Source organism: Emys orbicularis, chromosome 2 (genome assembly GCF_028017835.1).
Source record: "Emys orbicularis isolate rEmyOrb1 chromosome 2, rEmyOrb1.hap1, whole genome shotgun sequence".
Lineage (NCBI taxonomy): Eukaryota > Metazoa > Chordata > Testudines > Emydidae > Emys > Emys orbicularis.
Genome location: NC_088684.1, coordinates 45953531 through 45981431, shown reverse-complemented (window position 1 = coordinate 45981431; position 27901 = coordinate 45953531). Strand labels below are relative to the sequence as shown.

Here is a 27901-nt window from a genome sequence, read left to right as displayed (position 1 = left end):
AATACTAATAGATTTTAAAACGAAAATTTCAGCCTTCCCCAAAATGGAAAGAGAATAATCCCTTCTATTGTGACCTAGAATATGAAATATAACCATTCTTTTACATGCGTATGATATAAGCTATGTTAAAGTTCCCAGTGTTAACATGTTTAGTTATATGTAGGTTTTATGTTAATGATGGGATCCTTAACTGTTGTATATCTGAGTAAAATTCAACTCTCGCAGCTCCCAAGTGCTTATCTGTCAGGAGTAATTGCAGAGTGATAATTATTTCTGGACTGGGGACTGTAGTAACAAGGTAATGCCCAAATGGGTTAATTGCAGCACATTTCAGTGGCAGTTTATTGAGTATTTAGGGTTCGCTCCCATTCTCTCACATGCAATCTGGAAAGATGTCTGCTCCAACCTGCTTCTTTATAACAGAATGGCTTGCCACTCCCCTAACTCAGGGGGAAAGCAGAGGAAAATTTATCCTAGTGAAAGTTATGGCAGCCTCAGGGGTCTGAGAAATTAGTTGGGAATTGGTCCTGCTTTGAGCAGGGGGTTGGACTAGATGACCTCCTGAGGTCCCTTCCAACCCTGATATTCTATTTTGTATAAGTGATGGACTGTGGGCCAAATATCTTGATAAGGGCTGCAGTGACAAAATGAAATGTGACAATTTTTTTTACAATATTGCCAATCCCAAAATACAAAAATCATGCTCCAAAAAAGCAAAAGACTAGCTTAAAAATCATAGGATTTAGAAAACAATTTTTTGGGTTGACTTCTGGTTTCTGAGCCTTGAACATAATTTTAAAAATGTAAACAGATGTGCACTGATCATTAAGGTAGAAAGCTTGTCACTGCTTTTCCTAAAGGGGTTCCTGCTTTTTCCACATGTTCACAGTTTCCTTAGAGCCACCCACAACTCGGATTTGGGTTCTCTAGAAAAAACATAGGCATTGATTTCAGAAGACTGAGATGACCTTAGTGTTGCCAGCTTTCACAAATTTACTGTGAGACTCGCAATAATTGGGGTTCTTAAAGCTTCAGTTTCTGGAGTCAAGTGGTTATGTGAGAATTTTTTAAAGCTTCTAGCCTTTACAGTTGAGAAATGTCACCCAAACATGACAAAATGTGACTCAAATGTCCCCTCAAGGCTCAGAAACCAGAAGGCAAAGACCCCCCCCCCCCCCGAAAAAAAAATTAGTATTTTTTTTTCTAAATCCTTGATTTTTGTCCAGGAACAATGTCAGTCTAACTGATTCCCTGTTACCCAAGTTATCCCATTTATCCTTTTAAAATATTGAAACAATATTAGCTTTCTTTCCACCTTTGTTAAATATCAACATCAAAGGGCCCAATATTTCTCAAGTTGGGCACTGAAATATTGAGGCACTCAAAATAAATGGTCACTTTTGAAAATATTGGCCTAACTGCTCAATTATAAGTCCTAGACTAAGAGCTGTGTTGGAGGAAGAAGCAATGACCAAATGCTAAACCTTTTTAATGCTGTGTTCTCATAACTACAGGCTTCTTACATGGACCTACATATTCGCATTGTTCTCTCCTATGTCATGGGTCATTTAGCCTATCTCATAGTCAGTTACCCAGTGGTAGAGTCCATAACCTCATAATTTTGTACTTTAATATTTGTAGACACTGGACTACCTTTGCAGCTGTTATATATTGGCATAGCTCCATTGAAATTAATGTATCTAGCAGGGCCAGATTTACACCTTACATACCTCTACACCAGTGGTTCCCAAACTTGGGTTCACGAACCCTTGGGGGTTTGTGAAATGTATCGGGGTTCTCAGAAAATTTTTTTGTAATAGCAGACAGAGCTGTCCCTAGGGACCCGGGTGTGGGGGCCAGCAGCCTGAGCCTCGTGACCATGACTTCCTGGCAGATAAGTTCAAGCTTTGTTGTAGTCATGTGGTGTTTGCCTGGATTGCTCAAGATCTGAATACTTGTAGGAGGACCTCTTTAATTGAGTTGGCTTCGTAAATACGTGTATGCTGTTTCACGTCAGGTACTCCTTGATGAAACATGTAGGAGGCTTAATTGAGGTGATACGAGCTACAAAAGTGAAATCTTGGAAGAGTGTTGCTGTTTTCATAATGTAATAAAATTAATAATGTAATGATTAATAATGTAATAATAAATAGTGTGTAATAAGCATGTCATAAAAAAACCAAATTATGTCCAAGATCACTACTTCTATCATTTATACTCAGGTAAGCGAGAAAATCCCTGTAAATATTCATTTTTAGGAGGGGGTTCGTGAGATTTGATATTTTCGTGACAGGGGTTTGCAGGTTGTTAAAGTTTAGGAACCACTGCTCTAGACACAGCTAGCTCTTTCTGCAGACCAGTCAGCTCAGGCTATTCTGGCACCACAGCGGCCTCTGGTGGGCAAAAGGCGGAACTGCAGCACACTTTCTGCAGGAAAAAAAATCTGCTTTCCTCCCTCAAGAATTCTGCGCATGCTGGAAACGTCACTTAAGGGGAGCAACAGAGAGTCCTGTGGCACCTTTAAGACAAACAGATGTATTGGAGCATAAGCTTTCGTGGGTGAACACCCACTTCGTCAGACTTAAGGGGAGGGGGCACGACGTGAGACGTCTAGGCAGGGGCGGGACAGATCAGGAGGCTCCCTTCCTTTGGAGAACGAATCACTGCCGCCAGGGGCAGCAAAATAGCCCAAAATACTGCAACACACAACTGCTAATACCCCCGGCAGCTAAAAATAGCCCAATTGGGCTAGAAAATTGCATGCTTGGCAGCTTGTGCCCCTAGAACACCAGCGCCCCTATGTGCCTACTGTGTCTAATTGGAAATCTGCCTCTGGTATATAGGCATATTTTACCATGTGAGGATCAGAAGATCTGGACTAATGTTTTCTAAGGGTTTTTGTCATTTTGTTTGCATTATACATTTTCGCTCACCCCGTAGGAGATTTGTTGGTTATAGTACTGCCATGATAGTAAAGTATGAAATAACCTTTTCTACCTTTGCCAAATTTGAAAACATTTTAAAAACAACTGAAACTATCAAAATTCACTGATTGTATTCTGCCCATTTATGGTGATATTCCAAAGAAGAGTTTTGGTGACAGCAACAAGTAATTTGTTGGTACAGTGCACTTATATTCAAATGAATGTCTATAAATAATGGGTTTCCATTCTCTTCAGGACAGAGACTGAGAAACTAGCATGATGGGGCTTTCATCCTAAAGACTTAGATCACACAAAGTGCCATATCCCACCACCTAAGGACTCAAGACACTTGGGCCTTGCCTTCACTAGGAAAAAAGGTGTATTCTTAAATTGAGTTAGCAAACTCGAGTTAACTAACTTGAAATAAAATCCTAGCAAAGACAAGGCAGTTTGTAGTTTTCACATGTGTTAGCCTGGTGAGTTCACTGCTTGCTTCTGAGATGTGTGAAAACTACAAGCTACCCTATCTTCACTAGGCTTTTACCTCCAGTCAGTTAACTCAAGTTAAAGACAATTCCCCCCCCCCTTGAAGACACGCCCATGGACATAAGTGGACTGAGCAAGAAAGTTAACAAATGATGCTGTTGATTTATTCTAGAACAGGGGTTCTCAACCTTTTTCTTTCTGAGCCCCACCCAACATGCTATAAAAACGTCACCACCAACCTGTGCTGCAACAACTTCTGTATAGCCAGTAGATTAAAAGCCAGGGCTGGGGTAGCAAGCAGGGAAATTGCCTGGGGCCTTGTTGCTCAGGCTGTGGCTTCAGGCCTGGGCCACGAGGCTTGGGCTTTCTGCCTGGGGCACCAACGAGTCTAATGCTGGCTCTGCTCCCTGGTTTATTCTGGTGGACCCCCTGAAACCTGCTCACGGTCCCCCCACAGCCCTGGCTGAGACCCACTATTCTAGAACTGGTTGAACTGTTACAAACAAAACGAAGGGTTTGGGGTTCTTTTTATTTTCTTTTATTTGGTTTTTCCTCCAGAGAAAAATGGCCCTTTCTGGCAAACAGAAATTTGGCCCATAAAAATAAAAAATCGTGGCTCTGACACGTCCCAGGGTTTGCTAGGGGCGTTGATGATACTGTGTTTCTCCCCCGCACCCCCGATGTCAGCGGAGGGGCGGACACACAACAAACCCCGAACTAGTCTCACTGGCCTGTCAAACAGTGGCGGGTCGGGTCTCCCCCGCTCTGAGCGACCGACCCCAGGCTCCGTGCCCGGGCAGACCAAGCCGCACATCCTGGCGCCCTGCGCGGCGGGAGGCCGATAGAGCAGCCCCCAGGGCCCAATGCACCATCGCTAAACGGAACCCCGACATTGGGCGGCGCTAGGACCGCCTGGGAACGATCCCTGCCTCTGGCTCTCCCGGGTGCGCCTCCCACGGGCAGCGGCCGAACGCATGAGGGGCGTGCGCAGGGAGGAGCGGGCTGCGCGCGCCCTCCCCACTGCGTGCGCGCGGCGTGTCGCCCTCTCACGTCGGGTGCGGTGAGGCGCTGTGCGGGGCCGCCGCCCGGCTCGAGCTCGGGGTCATGGAGGAGCCCGGGCGGGAGGAGTCGGCGGCGGACGACGTCGAGCTGCTCGTGAGGAGTCAGCGCAGGGAGAAACGGGAGCTGCAGGGTGAGGAGCGGCCGTGGGGTCCGGGCGGGCGCGGGGCTTGAGGCGAGGGAGGGCCCAAGAGCAGGGGTGTGTGCGCGCGCGCGGCGTGGGAGCGCAGTGAGGTGTGGGTGCGGGGCAGGGGTGCGTGTGCGGGGCGTGGGAGTGCAGTGGGGCAGGGGTGTGTGTGCGGGGCAGGGGTGTGTGTGCGGGGCGTGGGAGCGCAGTGAGGTGTGGGTGCGGGGCAGGGGTGCCCGTGCGGGGCGTGGGAGTGCAGTGGGGCAGGAGTGCGTGTGCGGGGCAGGGGTGCCCGTGCGGGGCGTGGGAGCGCAGTGAGGTGTGGGTGCGGGGCAGGGGTGCCCGTGCGGGGCGTGGGAACGCAGTGGGGCAGGGGTGCCTGTGCGGTGCGTGGGAACGCAGTAGGGCAGGGGTGCCTATGTGGGGCGTGGGACAGGAAGGGCCCAGGGGTCGGGTGGGATGGAAGTGTGGATGCAGGGTGTGGGGGTCGTGGAGGGGTGCGTGTTGGGTCAGGGGCAGCAGAAGGGGATGGTGGGAGCTGGGGGGAGGGGCAGAGGGGTGTGTGTCGGACATGAAGTCAGAGTGGGCAGTTGAGAGCGTATGGTCTGGCCTGGGAAGGGTGGTGGGCACCACGTCTGTGCTGGGACCCTAGACTAGGGGTCCTCAAACCAGGGGTCGGGACCGCTCAGGGGGTCGTGAGGTTATTCAGTGGGGGGTGCCGAACTGTCAACCTCCATCCCAAACCCCGCTTTGCCTCCAGCATTTATAATGGTGTTAAATATATTTAAAAGTGTTTTTAATGTATTGGGGGGTCGCACTCAGAGGTTTGCTATGTGAAAGAGGTCACCAGTAAAAAAGTTTGAGAACCACTGCCCTAGTCTGTGCCACTTCATATAGTGCTGCTGGCCAGAGCCAGCTTTCTCTGCAGGTAGCAGTGCGGCATGTAAGTCACACTTCAAAGCAATTCATAGGTGTTATGTAAACCTTAAGACCCTTCTGGGAAGTAGGAAATAATTCTCTTCTTACAGATGAAGAAAGGGAAGCAGAGTGGTGAATTGATTTCCCCACTTGGTGAATCATTTTGAGAGGCAGGGTTAGGGCCCAGGAATTTGTCTCCCAGTCCATATCTCTGTGTAGCTTTTTTATTGCATTATGGACCACACTTAACTTGAATATAAGGTACAAAAACTGCCATGGTGCAGTTATGAACAATGAAATCCACAAGGTGAGAATTCCAGAAGTTGAGGTTTATAATGCAGTAGTTCACTACAAAATACCATAAATGAACAGTTATTAGTTTACATTTCAGTTTCAGAAAGAAAACTTCAGAGATAGGAAAGAACATTTTGTTAAAGCTACTGTTAAATAATTATATAATGCATAGGCTGAGAAAAGAGTGTCTGTACATCTGGGTATAGTGCTTAGATTATCCACTAATACAAAGTTTGTTTTTAAGTTTTATGTGATACATGGAGTACATAATCAGCAATAACCCAAATTTAGGTGAATAGATTTAACAATACCGTTTAGATATTGGAATCTGAATACTCGGGTACATCACGCATGAAAAGTTGTACAGAGATTTGGTTGTGGAAAGCAGAATATATCAATAAGTGGAGATTGTCCCTCAGTGATTGAGAATTAGGTTGGTTGTCCATTCAGAACATACAATCCACTAGGAAAGTATTTGTTACTTTCCTGACTCTGCTTCTTATCAGCACTCTAGCTCATCGCTCCTGGTATTACCGATCTCCGGTGATGTGTTCTATGTAGATGTCCCTCGACCACCTGATGGTGTCCGACACCATGAGTTACCGCATCAGCTGAGCGTAGCGTTGGCTGATTCCGCATTCTCTCAGCACTCGCTCGTTACTGGGGTCCCGCGCCTAGGGCTCCGCCGATCAGTGCGTGTCTGGACCTGGTAACCCTTAGCTCTCAAGGTTTCGGCCAGAGGGGCATATTTCTCTACCTTTCGAGCTTGAGCATCGTGGAAGGCTGGGGTCCTGTTCTCAAACGGCACTGTGAAGTCCACCATGATGATATTCTTCTGGTCCTCGTTGGTGATGACACTGTTCGGTCGCAGTTGGCTGTCGGTTCTGGGGATGGCGGAGTTTACGGCAACCTTCCCCAGGGGTGGCGGGATGACTTTGACCAGGCGATCTTGGATGGCATTGTGTCGCAGCTGCCGAGCTCTTGAATGGGGCTTGCAGCTACACAGGGCGTTTGGTAGCGTTTCGTTGGCGTAGCTGTACTTCCTGCATCGCTTGTCCTGATTCCCATGGCGGACGGCTCCGTTCAGTGGGATGCAGTTGAGCTGGGCCCTGTGGATGAACTTCCAGTCGGCAAATCGGGTGAAGCTTCCCCTGGCGTCCCACTTGCACATCACCTCGAACGCCTTGCCCTGGTCTGGCTTCCGTTTCTGGTTTTCCACATATTGGCAGCGGATGGCATCCTTTAGGGTCCTCTCCAGCATGGTTCTAGCTCTCAGAGTGATGATAGTGTGATCTGTATTCTTCACCTGTGGCACCAGAACTCCCAGCTCCTGGCGTTCCTCGCACCACGTCCAGTGATAGCCGATACGCTTCTTCAGTCGTCGCGTAGCATTGCGGGCACAAGTCCAGAGCGAAGCTAAGTCTCCCCTGTCTCTTCCAAATTCACTTTCCAGTGAGCCGCTCAGGTAGGTGGCGACATCTTGGTTGGAGGGGGTCCTGGTGATTCGCTTCTTGATGGCACCCTGCAGAGCACTCTCCGTGATGTTCCTCACCGTGGCATCCGGGCACGCCGGAAGGTGGAAGGCGTGAGTGATCACGGCAACGTTGCACAGATCACCCATTAGAGGGATTTGGCGCCGCCCTGTCTGTGCAAGATGTACACCAGTTCATTGCTGGCCCTCTGGGGAAGAAACATCCACTTCTTCACCAGCTGCTGGTTGGTGTTGTCTTCCTTGTTCAGAGGTACCTTCGCCACGGCAGATCCCCTCAGGATGAATGAGATATGGGGAATCAGGAAGGTGTTCAAGGCGTTGATCTTCTACCATGGTGCCAGTAGGGAGGAGTCGATCCTGGCCTCATCTCATAGGATCTCTGCGATGGTATCCTCAGGTGTCTCCTGGATGCGGAAACCCGTCGGTGTGCCAATATGTTGGTACGCCTGCCCGTCCTCGAGGAAGATCATGGGTTCACCCTGGATCTGAAAAGATGTAACCTGGACTGAATCCCTTCTACTGCCATCAATATGCAGGGATGCACACTTCCTGGCATTGAAGCGGAGTCCCATTAAGTTGGCAGCCTGGCTGGTGATGTCAAGCATTTGTTGGAGACTCTCAGGGTTGTCTGCAATCAGGACCAGATCATCTGCATAGGCCAGGATATTCGCTCTGTTGTTGTATAGATCAAAACTGCCTAGACCACTGGAGATCGCCCAAATGAGCGCCTCCATGGCTAAGTTGAAAACGATGGGGCTTAGGGATCAGCCCTGCTTCACGCCGCTACAGATAGGAATTTTGGGCGTCTCTCCTTCCATGGAGCGGATGGTGGTGGTGCAGCCTTCATACAGTTCCCGGACCAGTTGGAGAAAGTTTTCAGGCATCCCAAACTCTCTCATGTCTAGAAAATGTGCTAGTGGGGCATCGATCCAAAAGCATTAGCCAGGTCAAGTCATGCTATGGCACATTGCCTTCTTGCCCTCCTGGCCATGTGAATGGCAGTCTGAAGGACAAAGTTGTGTTCGTAGCAGCCTTCGCATGACATGAAGCCTTTCTGGATGGAGCTGATGACTCCTCCATTCACCGTCCAGTCTGTGATCCTAGCTGTGAGGCAGCTGACATACAGTTTGTACATGGTGGAACAGAGAGAGATGGGTCTCCAGTTGTTGGGGTCACCTTGCTCACCTTTCTTGTAGACGAGCACCATCATAGATTTCTTCCAGGAGCTGGGAGTGTGGCAGAACTGTTTGCATTTGTTGAAAATGGCAGTTAGTACCAGGCAACTGGGGTCTAATTTTTTCAGGAAGTTGTAGCGAATGCCATCTTTTCCTGGGGCTGTGTTTTTAGTCTTTGTAAGTCTGGCCTCTACTTCCTGTGATGTAAAGTCTTGTTCCAGGTCCTCTGCATAGTCATCCCAGGGTAGAGGATGAAGGCACACTGGATGCTGTGTGTTGTTCTGAGCTACATGATCAAACACCCCCTTGAAGTATGAGAATAGTCTCTCGGATGGGATTGCGCAGTAGGATGAGGGCCCGTCGAGGATCTCTCTCATAGCTTTAGAGCAGTTTGATTGGTAGAGCGTCTGGATCCTGCTGTTGGGTCGTAGCGGCGACTGATGTTCCTTCTCCTGGCTTCCCTCATGATGATGTGGTTCTGTCTGGACGCAGGAGCTCTGTGCGCAGTTGGTGTGTTCTCCTGAGTTCCCTTCCTCCCAGATACGATTTCTGCAGACTGACCTCCTTGTAGACAGACTCACTAAAGATCTAAGTCCTCGAAGGAGGCTGTCCTTGCCATCTTCTCCATCCAAGCAGCTTGCCATGGTGTGGTGGCCATCACCGTAGGCTTCTGTTCTTCCGGCTGCTCAATCTCCGCAGGCTCAGGCTGGAAAACTACTGTGGGATTAGCCTGTTGCCTTTTTCCCTCCCGGTGTTGAGAACTCCGTTTGGCCGGATCTTCTGGAACGAGGGCAGTGTCTTCCCTTATGGATTTGAGGGCAGCATTGGTCCTTTTAGGAAGGACAGTTTTAGAGGCAGCGGTACTGGCCCTTTCAGGGATGCAATCTTGCTTGGGAGTTTCCGGAGCAATGCTGGTCCTTCTGTGGATGAGTTCTGTCTGGGGGGTTGTCTTTGATGCAGTGTGAGACCTTCTGGGGGCAAGGTCCCATTGGGTGGTCTTGGAGGTCGTGCTGGTCCACCTAGGGGTGGGATCCTGTTGCATGGTCTGAGCAGTGGAGATAGCTTCTCCACTCGCTGGGTCTCACTGGGTGGCCTGTGAGGTAGTGCTAGCTCTTCCAATGACAGGATCCTGTGATGTTACTTGTTGAGGGGCGCTGACCCTTCTGAGGACTACGTTGTGTTGGACGTGCTGTGAGGAAGCACTAAGCCATCTGGAGATGTATTTGCCTTGCATAAGCTGGAGGGAGCACCAATCCTCCTCTTGGCGGGGTCCTGCTTAGGGATTTTTGAGAAAGCACTTACTCTTTCAATGGTAGTATCCAGTTCAGTGGTCCCCGAAGCAGGGGTAGTCCTTCCCTCAGTAGATGGTTGGACCACCTTTTTGTGCTGTGGCTCTGGGGGAGTTGGTTAGGATGCAGTAGTCGGAAGCCGGAGCTGGAGCATGTGGTGTTTCTGCTTTCGGAGCAGAGATGGGGTGGCGGCAACATAGACTGTAGAGTTGGACTCTTCCAGTTCGAGATGTCCTTTGCAGGTGACTTGATGAGACTTGCGTTTCTTCTGCGTCTCAAAAGGCAGGTCGCAGAGAGCACATTGAAAGGCGATCCGCTTGCTATGGATTCTCTTGAGGTGTCTGCTGAGACTGCCACTGTACTGGAATCGAGGATAGCAGCAGGGGCAGAGGAGGGTGTCCATAGGGAGGGGATACCGGTGATAGATGCAGTCATTTTCCTTTTCTTCTCCCTCTGTTGGGTAGGCTTCAGTCGTATCAGCAGATTCGCTACATGGTTCTCGTTCCTCTGTGAGAGTAGCATGGAGAGGTTCGGCTGGGCAGGAGTCTAGTGAGATGTTTAGGTCACGCTGGTGGTTTCTGAGGAGAGGTTGGTCTCACTGGTTGGGATACCTTCCAGCACAGCAGAACAACGACCAGCATCAGGATCCTGGGCAGTGGAGGAGGTGGGAGAAGTTCTCCTTCTAGCATCCTTCTCCTGAGGAGCAGGCGAGATGTTTGTTTTTCCTGGCTGTGATGTCCTGGAAGGCCATACCTCGAGGTGCAAGGTCTCCCTGCAGCAGCATCTCCACGGGTTTTCTTCAAGGTGGCGCTGCTTTTCCCATCGATGCTGCTCATCTGTGATGTCCTGCAAGCACTGAGGGTCTTCTTAGAGATAAGAAATACTGCACATTTAACAAGTTCAAATTAACATTGTGTTCCAAGCCTTAGTCTCTCTCTTGCAATCAGACCGTTGCACGCCTGTTGATGTAACTGTAGGACTGAGACTCTTAACTGTCTTTATGTCCTGATTTCTCATGCACCCATAACTTCACAGCTATCATGTTGCACTAACATTAGTTTTTTGCACTTCATTTCTGTTTTTAATTAAAAAAAAAAAGAGAAACTGAAGATGTCTGGTCTTCTACGTTATTCTAGGCTAGGGTAAAGGGAGTTACAAAAAAAAGTTCTAATGTCCACTTGCAAACATGCCAATCTTAAAATCTTATCCCCGCAAAGCTAGTCAATTTAAAAAGAGTTAAGTATTATGGGGTACTACATCTGCCAGTGGTTTTTACAGTCATATCATATTGTGTGAAATACCACCCAAACCAAAGAGGAAACTAACTAGTTAGCTGACCTTACACAAAGTACTGTCAAAGGACCAGAGTCAGTACTTAAAAACAAACACAAACAAACCAAAACTGTTCATTTATAGTCATTTATAGCTATAGTAGGTAGATTAAAACAAATCACAGATGTGTGATTTTTCTAAGTTGACTTCCATTTAAATATTAATTATAGAGTGGCTCATATAGTAGGATTCACATCTAGATTTCAAAACTCCAAGATTTGTTCAAATCAAAACCTCAGCCACACTCTTTATAGTGCTCTGAATCTATTTGCATAATTTTTATTTTGCGCATCCTTGAAGTATGGGGGTATTGGAATGCAGGGTGTAGACCCCAATCCTGCAAACATGAACATATTTTAAGTTCTGATTGCATTCAATGGGGCTTCTCAGATGTGTGATGTTGAATGGTCTGTATTTTCAGAATCGGAGCCATAGTTCAGTATCTTAAAAATACTGAACTAACTTTCATAAGTCTTATTTATCTTCTTCAATAGAAATTGTAAAACAACCCAAGTTCAGAGTTTCTGGTTCCAGACATTTGAGTTATGCAGACAAATTTCAACAGACTTTTCGCTAGCTTTTCAAAATAAACAGTTGGCTGAGGCAAAGTATGGAAAATTTTAGTCCCATATAATTTTGAGAAGGCTATGGTTGAGTTCCATAGTATTTATAAGATTAACAGGTAGCAAATACTTTAATAATGATGTGGCTGGAATATTTTCTTGCTTCCCCGGGGGTTGATAATTGTATCTTTCAGAAAGTATAGCTGTTTTAAAATGTAGTAATCAGGTTATGAGACTGCCTAGCATAACTTATGACATACTGGTATGTCAAAATCTTTATTATCTTATTTATATAGCCCAATTTTAATCACATTTGCACCAATAAATTTAGCATATTTCATTTATTAGAGGTAAACCATTGATCATTCTACTGGATGTTCCTACAGCCAAAATTCAAGGTATGAAAAATGCTGTTCCTAAGAATGACAAAAAGAGAAGAAAACAGTTGATTGATGATGTTGCCAAACTGGAGGCAGAAATGGAACAGAAGCACAAGGAAGAACTGAAGCAGCTAAAGGAAACTTTACCCGAGCAGAATAAGGTACCAGTCATTTTTAGCCTTATTTGTAAGGTCTTGGGGGCAAATATTAACCTCAATCAGCTTTCATTGAAATTGTGTAACTGTGTGTGTGTGTGTGTGTGTATATATATATATATATATATATACACACAGTTACACACTGTAACTGAGGCTAGAATTATTAAAAAGTTTATTCACAGATTAATAGATTTCCGGCCTGAACCCAGTCTTCTCTCTCTCTCTCAGGATCATGGTGATAATAAATCTTGTGTGGTGTTCAGATACTGAGGGTAATGAGCGCTATAGAAAAAAGCATATCAAATTATTTTTTGAGAGAGTTTTAAGAGCAAAATCATATGTCCAATTAAGAGTGTTAGCAGCTCATTCTTGTCTGTCTTTGCATTTTAAAAAAATTTAACTTTTAGCTCCCATAGTATATTTTCATGCTAAGTATCTAATCTAGTTGTGTGTCAGTTATTGATGCTGCTTTTGTGAGAGGTTCAGTGGTGTGATTCTTGTATTGTGATTCCTGTCAAGAATTTGTGCCTGAACTCTGAGTACTTCCTATATCAGGGGTGGGCAAACTACAGCCCGGGGGCTGCATCCAGCCCTTCAGACATCTGAATCTGGCCTTTGAGCTCCCACCAGGGAGCAGGGTCCAGGGCTTGCCCCGCTCTGATGCTCCAGCCAGGGAGTGGGATTGGGGGCTTACCCCACTCCATGTATGCCTTGGCTCCATGCGGCTCCCGGAAGCAGCGACATGTCCCCCCGTCCATCTCCTACGCTGCTCCACGCTGCCCCCGCCCCAAGTGTCATGCCCGCAGCTCCCATTGGCTGGGAACCGCGGCCAATGGGAGCTGTAGGGGTGACCCCTGCAGACGGGGCAGTGCGTAGAGCCGCCTTGCAGCATAGGGGCTGGATGGGGGACATGGCACTGCTTCCGGGAGCTGCTTGAGGCAAGTGCCGCCAGGAGCCTGCACTCCTGACTCCCTCCTGTGCCCCAACCCCCTGCCCCAGCCCTGATCCCCCTCCCGCCCTCCAAACCCCTCAGTCCCAGTTGAGAGTACCCTCCTGCACCCCCAACCCCTCATCCCCAGCCCCATCCCAGAGCCCACACCCCCGACTGGAGCCCTCACGCCCCCCCACACCAACCTCCAGCCCAGAGCCCGGTCCCGCACCCTGAACTCCTGGTTTCTGGCCCCATTCCACAGCCCGCATCCCCAGCCGGAGCCCACACACCAACCCCCAATTTCATGAGCATTTATGGCCCGCCATACAATTTCCATACCCAGATGTGGCCCTGGGGCCAAAAAGTTTGCCCACCCCGTCCTATATGTTCTGTAGCAAAAACATGGAAATTCTACACACAATATTTTAAAATTCTGCAAAATTCTTCATATTTTATCTGTCAAAATAACACAAAATAATCATGCCCGTTTCAATTATTTTGGTAATTTATTTCAAAATACCTGTCAGCAAGTATGTCTGTAACAATATAGACAACAAAAAAGATTCAGGAAATGTTTTTTGACCAATAGATTCCTTAGTAGGCATATTAATATTGAACTTTGAGTAATAATTCATTTAAACTACAATACAGACACACATTTCTTACACCTCTCAGAAGCAGTGCAAAGGCTTGGGGTCATCGGGTAGTGGAGGAGCTGAGGGAGAGGGAAGTAATTGTTTGGAAGAAGCCTGGGAGTGAACCTGGAGGGTTGTTGGGTATGGGTGGGATAAGTTTGGGGTGTGTGTGTGTGTGTGTGTGTGTGTGTGAGAGGGATTGTTAGGGAGCCTCTCCCACACTGACCTCAGCCCCATTCATTCAGACAGACACATATGCCCTTGCACCCCCATGTGTACCTGTGCATCCCCATCTGTCCCATCACCCCCTCCCCCATTCCCATGTGTCCCTGCACCCCCACTCATTTAGCCCCGGACCCAGTCTGTCCCTACCCACTAGCCCTTCTGAAACTCAGTCTGTGACCTCCCATGTGCCCCACTCTGTCCATCCCTCCAATATCCCAAGCCTCCTGACCTGGCCCCACAGGCAGGGTGCTGTGAGGAACTCAGCTTCTTCTCCGCCCTACCTGTACCAGGCTTCTCCCACCTGGGAGCAGCTACCCTCTGTTTTGGTACCACAGCAGTCCCTGGTGGGCAAAAGGTGTAACTGCACGACCTCTCTGGCAGAATGTATTTTCTGCGGAGAAAAAAAATCTGTGTGGGACATGAATTCTGCACATGCACAGTGGTGCAGAATTCCCCCAGGAGTAATCCTATCAATTTTTCCATTTTATGACCTTTACTTGTGTCTATTTAAACATTTCCTTTCTGCTATTAAAACAGTTACATTTGCAGTCACATAATCTTTACAACCTGGTGATATACTTCTGCTGGTATACTTCTTACTTTCAAAAATAATTATATATTTTGTGGAAAATGTGGACCTGTATGACAATCTTGCTAAAATTAAACACACTTTTGTGCTCTGTAAATAATTACATAAGTGTGTGACACTTTATAATCAAGTAGAAAAACAAAGTCCCTGCACTGAGGAGCTTACAGTCTCTATGGGTGCTGTGATGCTGGTAATTCAAGTGCCAGCTCTGGCCAAGGCTGTAAGTCGTTGGCTAAACCGAACCAGCTCACCTGTATGTTAGTTTTGTTCAAAACAAGTATTAGTCTTATAAGAATGTATTTAGTGTTTAGACTCAATGAAATGCTTGTTAGTTGCTGCATGCATTAATCTCACTTGTAATGACTGTATTCCATGCTGTAAGGAAATATGTAAGTTTTGCTTTGACTTTGAAAATGTTTGCTCTGAATTTGTGAACCCATGCATGGGAATCATTCCCCCCCCCCCCCAACCAGGAGGACTATCAAAAATTAAGTGTAAGATAAAAGACTTGTTAATTGCTCCATCCACTCATGGATAAGAATGTGTAGAAGGCCTTATCCCATATTTTGAATGCCAGAAGAGGGAAATAAAAGTAGTGGACATAAAGGCCTTGTCTACACTACATAGTTTTGTCGTCAAAAGCTGCCTTTTGCTGACAAAACGGGAGGTGTATGCACTACAAAACTACTTTTGGTAGCAAAACTCTGCTGTTTTGCTGACAAAACAAAACCACCTTAACGAGAGGCATAAAGTTTTTGCGGCAAAATTAAAGCGAAAAAGCATCAGTGTAGACACTGCTGTTGGTTGTGTCAACATAACTGGCTTCCACCAGTATCCCACAATGCCTGCCGTGACTGCTCGGCTCACTGTTTTGATCTCTGCTGCCCTACGGGCATGCACACCTTCCCCCCACTTTCAAAGCTCCGGGAAGTATCTGATAGATGAGTATGCTCCTTTTGGGGAACAAAGAGCAAATCATTAATGTGGAATGCTCCTGTTCTGCCCTGCACTAGGAACATGGGCAGGCAGACTGCTGTTGCAGGGAGTGTGTGTGTGGGGGTGGTGACTGCTGTGCTGCTTTGACATTCCTCAGCACTGAGAGCTCACAGAGCTGCTCAGGATGCTGCTCTCGGCAACTGAGGAGGCTGTGGGAGAACTCGGAGGGAGTCTGTCGAGCAGAGCTGGATGCACACTTGCCAACCTTCACGTGGTAAATAAGCACCCCGACTTTCACACACAGCCAAAAATCAAGCTAATCCCATTTCAAAACAAGGCCAAAACAAGCCAATCCCTAAGAACCGCAACACTCTAGGTAGTTAGATTCCCCCAGCATGCAGTCTGGGACTGTGGTGGGCCCCCTTCGTACCCCTGACTCTTTCTCCCCTGCTAGCCCCCTGCTTGCCGGGAACTGATCAAAAAAAAAAGAAGCAACAAGCTACAAGCCAAAAACTAGCCAATAAGCAACTCGCAAACCAATTAAGCCAAAAACAAGCCCAATTTCTGTGGGTTTTTTTCTGTGGGTTTGGCATGTCTGAGCTGGAGGCTGATGGGGGGGCGGGGGGAGGAGGTGTCCCCCTCCTGCTGCCTAAGGATAGGTCAGTCAGCCTGCTGTCTCCCCCGCCCCAGATACACCACTCTCCTCTCCCTCCCCCCACACACTTCAGTTGAAAAAACGGCTGACAATCTCTAGGATGCCCCTGGAAAAATGGGATTGAGAAACCTGCATCGTGTGATGCTGTACCTGCCCCGTGAGGCATTGCAAACCCTTCCCAAAGCACCCTGCGGCCAGTTGCATGGTGGGAAAGCTACCACAGTGCACTGCTCTCTGTGTCGATGCAAGAGCTGTTAGTGTGGATGCACTCTACCGACACAGAGCTAGTGTGGACATGCAACAGTGATTTTAATTAAAGTGGCATAACTTTTGCTGAGAAAACTTCGTAGTGTAGACAAGGCTGAAGATTTTTCATCTCTTGCTGTTTGAACTCTCACAGGGCCAGAGACATTAAACTAAAGCAGTTTGGGGTTATCCCTGGGTCTACCCTGAAAGACATTTTGAATTGACCGATCACTACAATCTGCCACTCTTAAGACTTAGATTACAACTAATTTGTGTATATATGCTTGCTTGCTTTAACCTGTAAATAACTCTCATATCGTTTCCCCTAGCTAATAAATCTTTAGAGCTTATTACAAGATTGGCTACAGGTGTTGTCTTTAGTGTAGGATCTAAGGGCAGTGGTTTTCAACCTTTTTTCATTTGTGGATCCTTAAAAAATTTCAAATGGTGGTGCGGACCCCTTTGGAAATCCTAGAGGTAGTCTGGGGACTGCAGGTTGAAAACCACTCATCTAGGGTATCAATTGATCTGGTGTAAGTGACTGGTCTCTTGGGACTGGATGCAACCTGAATATTTTGTGATTTTTTTTTTTTTTTTGGTATAAGTGGCCATTTATCACTAATCCCAGCTCGCCTGGTGGCAAGATAGGCTGGAGAGTCTAAGGGGACTGCCTGTGACTCCATGATTAAGACTGTTATAGTGATCCAGGAATTCACATTTTTTACAGGGTTGGTGAAATCTAATTATAGAACGTATCACCAGTTTGGGGTGCCTGCCCAGTTTTCTGACAGTCTACCCTGAGGTTGGCACTCACGGTTGTGGGCCACTCCAGACAGTGTTACAGATCCAGTATTGCAAATCCACTGACTGAAAAAGAACTACTTTCGAATGTAAAGGTCATATGTATGAGTAAGCTTGTTTGTAGACTTTCTCTCCCTAAATTAGGGGAATACAACTAGTAGGTAACTATACATATTGCTGTAGTAAATTTTCCTTAGCATTTCCATTCCAGCCTACCTCTTTCAGTCTCTTATAACTTTCTGAAACTTTATATATTTGGCTGAAATTTTCTAGGCTATGTATTTTCTGATTGCAGATTTGAAAAACTTGAGAAAAAACATTTTCAGCTGTTTGAGAGTATGAGAAGAGTGAAAAATTCTTGTGATCATTTGTTAAGGAAATAGTCTTTATTGACAAGTGACTGTCTCTGAGAATTCCAGTGAAATTGGTTTTGAGTTGCCAAAGTTATGACCTGATGAAAATATTGATGTGTCTCGGGTATATCATTTGACAAATGCACAATGAAACCAATGATATACCTGAGATACATTGATATTTTCATCTTCTGAAGAGACAACTTAAACTCCCTCATAGATTTCCACCACCCATCCATTAAACTCTCTCTGGAACACTTCCACATTAGCATCAACTTCCTGGACAGCACAATCAGCTTCAGCAATAGTTTTTTGTATGATTCTATTTACAAGAAACCCACGGATCACCACACCTACCTTCATAGATCCAGTAACCACCCTAAACACGCCAAGAAATTTGTTATCTACAGTCCAGGCACTCCGATACGACGGAATATACTCTGAGGAAGCAGTCTGGGATATATAACTTAATATACTCAAAACCGCCTTTACCAAACAAGGACACTCCACCAGAGAAGTGAATCGCATCATGGAATGAGCCAACCAAAGACCCTGAAAGAACCAGATTCAATACAGAAGTAAAATCCCGCCTGACCACACTCTGCTAGGTGTCACCTACCACCCCCACACTGGCCCCCATATGGGGTATCAAACAACTACAACCCATACTCAATGGGCACTCCATCCTGAAAGAAATCTCTTCTGGCCTTCAAACCCAAGCTCATCATCAGAAGCAAGCTCCCCACAGACCAGGACACATCAACTCAAAGTGGCACCAGACCCTGCCAGAACAACAGATGCAAAACCTGCAGATGTATAGCTGTATCTCCATTGCTACAATGATCAGCACCCCCCACCCCACAGCACACCTTTCAAGATTTATGCATCCTACACATGCCTATCACAACACATGGTGTACCTCAACCAGTGCACTAAATGCTTCAGTAACAACTATGTGGATGAAACCAGACAGTCACTATGCTCTCAAATGAACTCACACAGTAAAATAAGACAAAAACACCCTGTCACCTGTGGATGAACACTTTTCACAAAGCGATCACTCAATATTTGATCTATCCGTTCTCCTCCTCAAAGAAAACCTGCGCAACACTTCCAAAAGACAAGCCTGGGAGTTTAAATTGCTAGACACTAAAAATCATGATCTTAATAAAGACACTGAATTTATGGCTTATTGCAACAATCTATAACCCACTAACCCCCCTTTTTTGTTCTATGACTACAAGGGTGTTTACAGGCCACTTCACCATGAATGGTCCCTTAGAATATACGCTAACTACTTATGCCAAACTGTCCATCTTGTATTTAGCTCTGACCAGACCTGAGGAAGAGCTCTGTTTAGCTTGAAAGTTTCTCTCTCTCATCGACAGAAGCTGGTCCCATAATACCTCACTCACCTTGTCTCTCTAATATCCTGGGACCAACGTGGCTACAACAACACTGAATACAATACTGAGAAATTTAGCAATTGTGCAGTAAATGAGGTAGGGCTGTAGAGATAAGGTAAAGCCTGCACCTTTTAATAGATGCAGGGAATTAGCTCAGTTCAGAGGACCTTGCAAAGTGTGGCAAAAACATTACAGTTCCATTTGGCCTAATATGTCCTAATGATGAGATTTTATTTAAGAGTCTTAAGAGACTATTGGATCGCATGGTTAACATTCAGGAAAGTTGGATGCATAACTTGTAACCCTATTTCCTTGTGACATTTGACAGATTTAATTATGTTGACTAACTGTCTCAAATTCTAAAGTTTTATGATATTGGATTTTAAGGTGTGCAGATCAGGTAAAGGCTCCATTTATGCCTTAAGACAGAATCTACTGTTGGAGGTTGTCTTTAGTGTAATTTTCACTGTACACATTATGTTATGGTTCTCAATCAAAGTGTTCTTAAGTGAATTGGCTTAAGATTCCTGATAGTAAGGAGAAAAAAGGTGGGGGTCTAGGTCAGGGAGTAAATATAAGTTAATAGATAATAGGATAAAGTATTGGCTGCCTTCCTACAAATAAAAGTAAGCTAAAATATTTTCTCTTAAAATATTTTAAACGTTGATAATACTGTTCAGTATTTAAACTGAAATGTGTAACTGGTATTGATTGAAACATATTTAAGAAACATTTCCAAGGATCTGTTGTAATTCTCCATTCTCACTCATATTAACTAAAATGTTAAAAATTTTGTTTCTTTCTAGGTAGATTCTGTGGCTGATAGTATTGCAAGTTTTCAGCTTGAGGAAAGAGAGCAACAGATGCAGCAACCTCGAATATCAAAAGCACAGAAAAGGCGGGTATGATACCAGTTTAAATATCAGGGGGTAGCCGTGTTAGTCTGTATCTACAAAAACAACAAGGAGTCTGGTGGCACCTTAAAGACTAACAGGTGTATTTGGGCATAAGCTTTCGTGAGTAAACACTGTCAACACTGGTTCTCCACTTGCGAAGTAACTCCCTGCTCTCCATGTGTCAGTATATAATGCCTGCATCTGTAACTTTCACTCTATGCATCTGAAGAAGTGAGGTTTTTACTCACGAAAGCTTATGCCCAAATACATCTGTTAGTCTTTAAGGTGCCACCAGACTCCTTGTTGTTTTTTTTACCAGTTTAAATGTTTTTCTGCAAAGAAGTGCGGGCATTTTCACACCAGCGTATGCGTTTACTAACACGTGGCTAGGCTCAACACCTGCTAGTTCCATTAAGTTTACTTAAATCCCTAAAGAAATGCAAACATCTTCCCAATGGGCTCTACCAAGTCTAACACATCTTGGTGGTAGAGGTGATTGGTAATTTTCTAACAAAAGTTTCATCAGAAAATGCTAATTCAACAAACCCAGCTTGGATTTGACAAACTTTAATTGAACCACAAGTTGGTTTCTTGGCAGGCTGCTGGGGGACCCCAGTATTCTAGGGTTTGTGATTTAAGGGCATCTCTGTCAGGGACCCCAGTGCATCCAGGGTCAGTGGTTCCAGGGCAGCTATGCCATGCCAGAGCTTCCAGGGTCCCTACATTGGAGCCAGGGGTCTGGAAACCCTGAGAACCATCAGGGCACCCAGTCTTACTACCATGGAGCTAGAAGCCTGGAAGCACTGCCTCTAGCCAATCTGGACTCTGGTCTGGTGCAGGGAACAAGGAAGCCCTGAGAGCTTCTACTTGAGCCCGGACACTCTGGGCTTCTCAGCTTCTGGTTCTGCAGTAGGGAGTCTGGAAGTCCTGGGAAATCCAGCTGACTCCTCCTCAGTGGGGTCCTGGGAGCTAGTTGGCAAGGGAGTCTAGAAGCCCAGGGTCTCTGGCCCTAGAGCAGTCTGCATGCTGGGGCTGGGAGCCTTGCCAGCTGTTGACTGAAATTAACATAATTCTTGTCAGTTTCAACCTGCCAGAGTCCCAGGGAACATACTCTATTTCAGAAACACCACATTTTGATGTTTCTGAAATAAAATTTTTCAGAATTTCTGGTTTGTGGGAAACTTTGAAAATTTTTGTTTTGTTCTGATTTGGAATGAAACTAAATATCAAAATTTCCCACAAACCAGAATTTCTGAGTTTTAGCCCACTCTAATTGGTAGGTTACTTGCATGATTTGATGTTAGAAATCTGTAGGGGTGCTACCTTGGTGCTTTAAGTGTTTTTTAAACAGCACTACTTCTGAGTTGACATCTGGACCTCTTTGGGTTGGCATTTCTGTACTCCTTGTTTAATTCGAACTCCTGAACCCACCGGCATGAGTGGGAAAATGTAGCAGCCTTATTAAAGAAATAAATACTACTTACCATTATAACTGTGGCTCTTTGAGGATGTCACCTCTGTGCATTCACCCTACCTGGAATTCTTCTGTCATTGGACTCTGGGGTTTAGCAGGAGAAACTTGAGGCACTCGGGCCTGTATGAGCCTCTTATAATCTCATGACATCCTGTGTTGTAAGAGGGAAGTTGCTTGGCAACAGTACGTATTGCTTTCCAGAAGGTTCTTAAAGCTGAGTAGTTCTGGGTAAAGGAAGTACCCCACAAGCATGAATATGCAGAGGCAACACTTGGGTAGCCAGTATATTATCTCAGCTGGAATTGGCCAGGACACTGAAGTTTATCCATCTTTTTCACACAAAAAATATTTTGAGATTTTTAAGGACTACAGATATTCAGAGCTTCCGTTTTATAACTCCTCCAAAAGATGAATGACTTAGGAGAGTGCTATCTACTAAATTGCCAATGCTTCTTTCTGCACTTTTTCTGAAGGTCTTCCATCAAAGTACTAACTTCTGAGTCCACTTATCTTGAGATCAGATGGTAAAATAAAAATCTTGGAAATACCACAAAATAAAAAAAGTCATCTAGTGAAACAAAGTGAAACAGGCAACGTGTCTCTCAGTATTTGCTCTACAAAATTCTTATGTTCCTGCAATTTAGCTTCATGAACTGATGCTTCACTATATCATAGCTTCAAGATAAACACATAGGCCATAATTTTCAAATGTATGCCTAAAATTAGGCACCTAAATAAACAAGAGATTAGCTGTCTTTGGATTTAGATACTTAACGTTAGGTACTAGCTTGGAAAATGTTAGTCTAACTTGCTAATTCTACTATACAAAGGTTATTCTTTCCTAAAGGGTGAATTTCAGTATATTTATTAGCTGGAAAGATACTGACCTTCCTTCGGTGGCACACTGGTAATGCACAGACCTAAATCTGAGCAACAAAATTCTGAATGTCATGGATCTGAGCAGCAAACCAAGAATTGCACAGACACTTGGGACCTCTTGTAAGCTTGAACATTATTTTTCCAATAACTTTCATATGAAATCGACATCCTCTTGTAGCATTCTTTATTGTGCTTCCCATTCAAGGAGAAGAAAGCTGCATTGGAGAAGGAAAGAGAAGAAAGGATAGCTGAAGCTGAGATAGAAAATTTAACAGGAGCCAGACATCTTGAAAGTCAAAGGCTTGCTCAGATATTGGCAGCAAGGCAGCTGGAGATTAAACAGATTCCATCAGATGGCCACTGCATGTACAGAGCTATTGAAGACCAGCTCAAGAATCAGCAAAACTCCTGGACTGTTGCAACCCTGAGAAGTCAAACTGCAGAGTATATGCAAAGTCATGTTGATGATTTCCTGCCGTTTCTAACAAATCCCAACACAGGAGACATGTATAGCCGAGGTAAGAATTATAGTTTAATAAATGGTTCTTAAAAAGTGTCTTTTTACAAATGTTACCAGTAGTTCTGGAGCTTATCAGTATTACAGTTGTAGCTGACTTGTGACCAGTTACAGCATGGTTGTCCCCCCATGACACTGTATGTCATGCAGTGTAGACAGGATCGTAATCTCCTCTGTAACTAAACAAATGTCTTGAAGATGTTTGTCTACACGCAGGAAAAGTAACTTGAGCCTGGTTATGTAACAGTTAATATCATCTATGATACAAAATGGAACCATGTTACATCTTGACCAGGTAACAATGGTGCGGTAATCATGTTCCATGAGTGAGCTGAAATTGTAATGTAGATAGGCCCTCTAACATAAGGATAATCTTGTTTACAGTTGAAATCCTGCAGGGATCAATGTTACTATTCTCTTTGCTGAATCTTGTTTTGGAAAAAAATATGCCTTTGATTAAGCTGTCCAGGAGACACACATTGTAAACTTGACTTTGGCATGAAATAATGAAAATTTAGTTGGACAATTGCTTTCAAGTCATCTATGCCTCAGTAGCAAAATAGCTCTTTCTTTAAAGATGCTCAGTGGTCCTGTTGATATCCTGTATCTAGAATAGGCATTTAGCAGAAGGGAGCCTTTAAGCATGTTTCAATAGCCCAAAAAATCACTCTTCAAAAGAATTTTCAATAAAAGCTTAAACTTCCATGGAACCATGATATAGAAAAGTGTTGTATGTTTTGCTGTTCCTGTTAACATGGCAGTTAGAGAGTCCGGAGTCAAGTGTTGTTCACATAGTTACCACGTTCCGTAGAGCTGAGTATTAGTACAGTATTGTGAAAGTTAGCTAGTCTGCATGTTCGCCTCTTGTGATGCTAGCATCCTCTCATTCCCTGCCTCTTCATATTAGCTCCCGGAGAGAGACAACGTTATAGGTACTGCTGCAGTGTTATTAGCAGCACGGTAGCACTTCTGGCTGGCTCTATCTTGTCTTAGGCTAAACTTCCTTTCTTAAATTTAAATTACCTTTCTATTTTATTGGTAGGTTTCTTTTTTGTGTATCAAAATAGATAAACCTTCAGTTTGCCTCATAAATCTTTAACCATGATAGCCTTTTTGAAATCCAAACTGATTTTCTTTAATTGTTGAGAAGGGTGGTTTCTCCAAGAAAATGCTTTTTGTCTTGCAGTGTATAATTTTGTTCAGTTTATTCTTCACCCAGAACATATTTAATAGTGTTTTTTATGAAGAGTTCAGCTAATTTTACACTTTTAATTCCTTTCATTTATAAGAGCACAGATCTTACTTGCAATCCCCAATCTTACTTGCCTTAAAACTGTCTTCTGGAGACATGCATAGAAGGGAATGTTCTCTGGATTCTAAATATTTCAGTTTACTGAGAAATAAACAACCCAGTCAGTTTGGAGAAAAACATAGTAGAACTGCAGCTAGTTACAGGACCTGAAAATTATCTGACATCTATCTTGCACAAGAGCCAAGCCTAGTAATTAGATAGAAAGATATTTCCACTGCATGCTGTCTCCCAAAGCTATGACTCCTGCAGTTTAAAGCTATTGTGTACCACTTATTGGGTACGGTATTTAATAAGATCATATTGTCCATAAAATTTATTCAAGAAATGCTTAAAATATAACTTGCTGTTTCCTGTATTCTTACTACACTATCTTTCCTGTCTTTGCTCTCCTTTTTCCTCTTTTCTTTTCAACAAGAGAACATACTATACTTCTTCCTTTGTCGTAGATGTTTGTTTCCAATTTGTTTTCTCTTTCCCTGCACTTAAATATTCTTATTCCCCTACATTATGTTCTACTTTTACAAGCCAACATTTATTTTTAATTTATCTCATCAATATCTTTCCCACCCACATCCAGGAAAGAGATTTACTGAGAGGATTACTCTTTTTTCTCCTGCAGGGGAGTTTGAAAAGTACTGTGATGATATAGTCAACACAGCTGCCTGGGGTGGTCAGCTGGAAGTAAGTATGGCACTGTTTGTTTATTTTTGTTGATGAAACTCTGAAGAGGTTGAAAATTAATGGATTTTTAGATACAAATTCTTAGAAATGCCCCTTCTCCACTTCAAAGAAGGGGCTTTTCTGTAATAGAAAAATTTCTGGAGACCTAATCAAGCACAGTTGTAAAGAAATATAATAACAATACCTACTCTTATATAGCGTGTTTCATCAGTATATCTCAAAGCACTTTACAGAGAAAGTAAGTAGGTATCATTATTCCCATTTTTAACCTCTTGACAAACTTTACATTGTGGACAAATATTTTCTCAGAGGATTACCAGTTTTGTCTGTGTCTGTATTGCTTACAGCAGCTTAAGTCTTTAAAACTTATAGAACAGGGGTTTCTAATGTGATGGTTGACAACATGGAGGGAGAGAATAAAAAATAGAGACAGAAAGTTGGTTTTATTTTCTTTGTTTAAACAGGGTCAACATATTTCACAGCACAGCAAGCTATCATACAGCAAAGTGTAATTAGAGAGTGAGATTTATAATTAAAGCTGAAATAAAAAACTTTTTAGCACTTATGCTCTGTTTTTGCATTTCATTCCGTTTCAGCATTGAAAATAGACTAGTTGCTCTCTCGAGTTCTTGTGAACTAGCACCGTGCTGCATTGCTTTTATCAACAGAGCAAGAGATGGTTCATAGAAACTTTTTATAGGAATTTAAAAACTAACCTCAGGAAGATTTTGTAAAATCTCACTTCTAAAAAAACCCCTAAATTTCAGGCCTAAACTGACCTAATGGTATGTGTGTTAGAACTAAGTATTTTTCATGGTATTTAATTATACTTCTCAGCATATTGTTTTCCTGTCTTAAAGCTAAGGGCTCTATCACACATTTTGCAAAAACCAATTGAAGTAGTACAAATGGATTCTCCTCCCATTATTGTTGGTGAAGAATATTCAAGCAAACCATTAATACTAGTGTAAGTAGATATTTTTATTCCTATTTTTAATCATGTTTTTCCCACAGGAGAGTATTTAAGAACTGATAGTAAGTGATTGCAATACTTTATCTAGCTTGTCTGACTAGAGAATGTTACAGAACGAGTTGGCTTGAAAATGCAAAATAGCCATCAATAAATCAGGTTAGGAAACTAAAGAAGCTCATTCTCAGTGTTCGCTCTAATTTTTTACATCCATGTGCAGAATGAGTTTTGTTATGTGTACCAATATGGAGGTGATGTGTGACACATGACCTTCATATTGGTGTACATGACAAAATTCATGTGGTGGGGGTGGGGCTGAGGGATTCGGAGTGTGGGAGGGGGCTCAGGGCTGGGGCAGAGGGTTGGGGTGCGGGGGCGGTGAGGGCTCTGGGGTGGGGCTGGGGATGAGGGGTTTGGAGTGTGGCGGGGGGCTCAGGGCTGGGGCAGAGGGTTGGGATGTGGGAGGTGCAGGCTCTGGGGTGGGGCCGGGGATGACAGGTTTGGGGTGCAGGCTGCCCTGGGGCTGCAGTGGGGAAAGAGGTCTCCCTCCCCCCTCCCCCCCCCCAGTCCTCTTTCGCCGCAGCAGCTCGGGGCCGGGGGAGAGGCGCCTCTCCCTGGCCGCGGCAGCTCTGGCGGGCCTGGGCTGGGCTCAGCCAAGGAAGGGGCTCCTCTCCCCTGGCCGCAGCAAGTCCAGGGCAGGTCCATGCTGGGGCCGGCGGAGAGGGGCGCCTCTCCCCCACCCGTGGCAGGTCCATGCTGGGGCTGGCGGGGAGGGGCTCCTCTCCCCGCCGCAGCCCTGAGCCCCTGTGCAGGGCTTAATAGGCGGCTGGGCAGCTTAGAGGGAACTTAGACATCCGTCACTTTTCTGTCAGTTGACTGATTCGTTAGCAGCCTTCAGTTATTCAACAAAAGCTATTTTATTCACAATTATAAATGGATTTAACGTATAATTTTATATTGTGGGGAAATAGAGCAGGGTGGCCTTCTTTCCGATAACCAAGATCCTGGGCCTGAAGACCCTGAAACATCTCCCCTAGAAATCTGCCATACTGAGGACTTTCGTGGGTAATGGGGTAGGCCTAAAAGCCTGAACCAAAAATCAGTTTGTGAGGCTATGCCCAGTCAAAAGTAGCAACAGAGGAGGGAATGAAAGAATAAATCCCCCCCCCCCCCCCCCAGCAGCACTGGTGAAATATGTTCATGGCTAATGAAATATAATAACCGCTTGTGTGAAGCAATAGGTAACTTTAGCTAAATGCAAACTGACTCATGCAATTTCTCCTTTGCATGATCTATGACCTATTCCGTGATTCCAGCTATCTGCAAACTAGCCCCCCCCTTAAGCCTTTGCTGAAATCCCCCGGAAAATGACATAGTTCAAGTCTTAAGAAATGTACCAAAACTAGGGCCGAGTACCACCCCTGCGGAAACCACCAAGCGCCCTTCTACCCAAACAAACACCCACTCCTCGGAAATTAGGTCAGAGGGTAGGGAGGGGGGTGAGAGGACTGACCCCAACCCCAACACCCTAGCTCGTGATCACCCCAAACCCAGCCTGTGATTTGCCCCCGAGCTCGTGTTCATCCCATGCCCAGCTTATAATTGGTCCCCAATTTCTTAACTCATGACGTATTGTTTGTACCCTGCTTGTGGTTTAATGGAATAAAAACAGCTTGTAAGCTGTCGCTGGGTGTGTTGGTCTCCGGACCACACCCCAGTGCGCACTGGTTTGTATGTCAATAAACTGGCCTCAGGCTATGAGTCTTTGAACTAAAATGACTGCGTGGGGGTCTTTGACCACGACAATTTAAAAGCTCCATTAATGATGTGTAGGTTTTATCATTATTAGCAAAACTAAAGAAACACTCCTTTCTCATGAAAACATGCAGTCAAACTTCCATGGTTTCCAGGATAATACATTTTTCATGCTGTCTTGAACTTTAATTGAATGTCTTTAAACTATCTGAGAGTAGAAAGTAGGTATATTTATACATATGTATATTATATATGTTTTAATTTTAGTTAAATATTTTTTAAATTGCTTTTTTGTTTTGTTTTTAGGTATATGAGACACGCATATGGATTAGGAGAGCATTATAATTCTGTAAAACTGCTCACAGACACTGCTACAGAAAATGGTAGCTAGTATACAAGTCATAAGTCCACATGGATAATGGGTGCCGCTTGACACTTTGGTC

The 27901-nt window shown here is 44.7% G+C and overlaps 1 protein-coding gene across 1 annotated transcript; it reads left to right on the top strand.

Moving 5' to 3' along the window:
* Nucleotides 1-4514: 4514 nt before the first annotated feature.
* On the top strand, nt 4515-27901 carry OTUD6B (OTU deubiquitinase 6B). The gene is made up of 7 exons (XM_065398824.1): nt 4515-4602; nt 12046-12200; nt 19781-19876; nt 22429-22741; nt 24672-24733; nt 25594-25700; nt 27765-27901. The coding sequence occupies exons 1-7, from the start codon at nt 4515-4517 to the stop codon at nt 27847-27849; spliced, it is 906 nt and encodes a 301-aa protein (XP_065254896.1). The 3' UTR covers nt 27850-27901.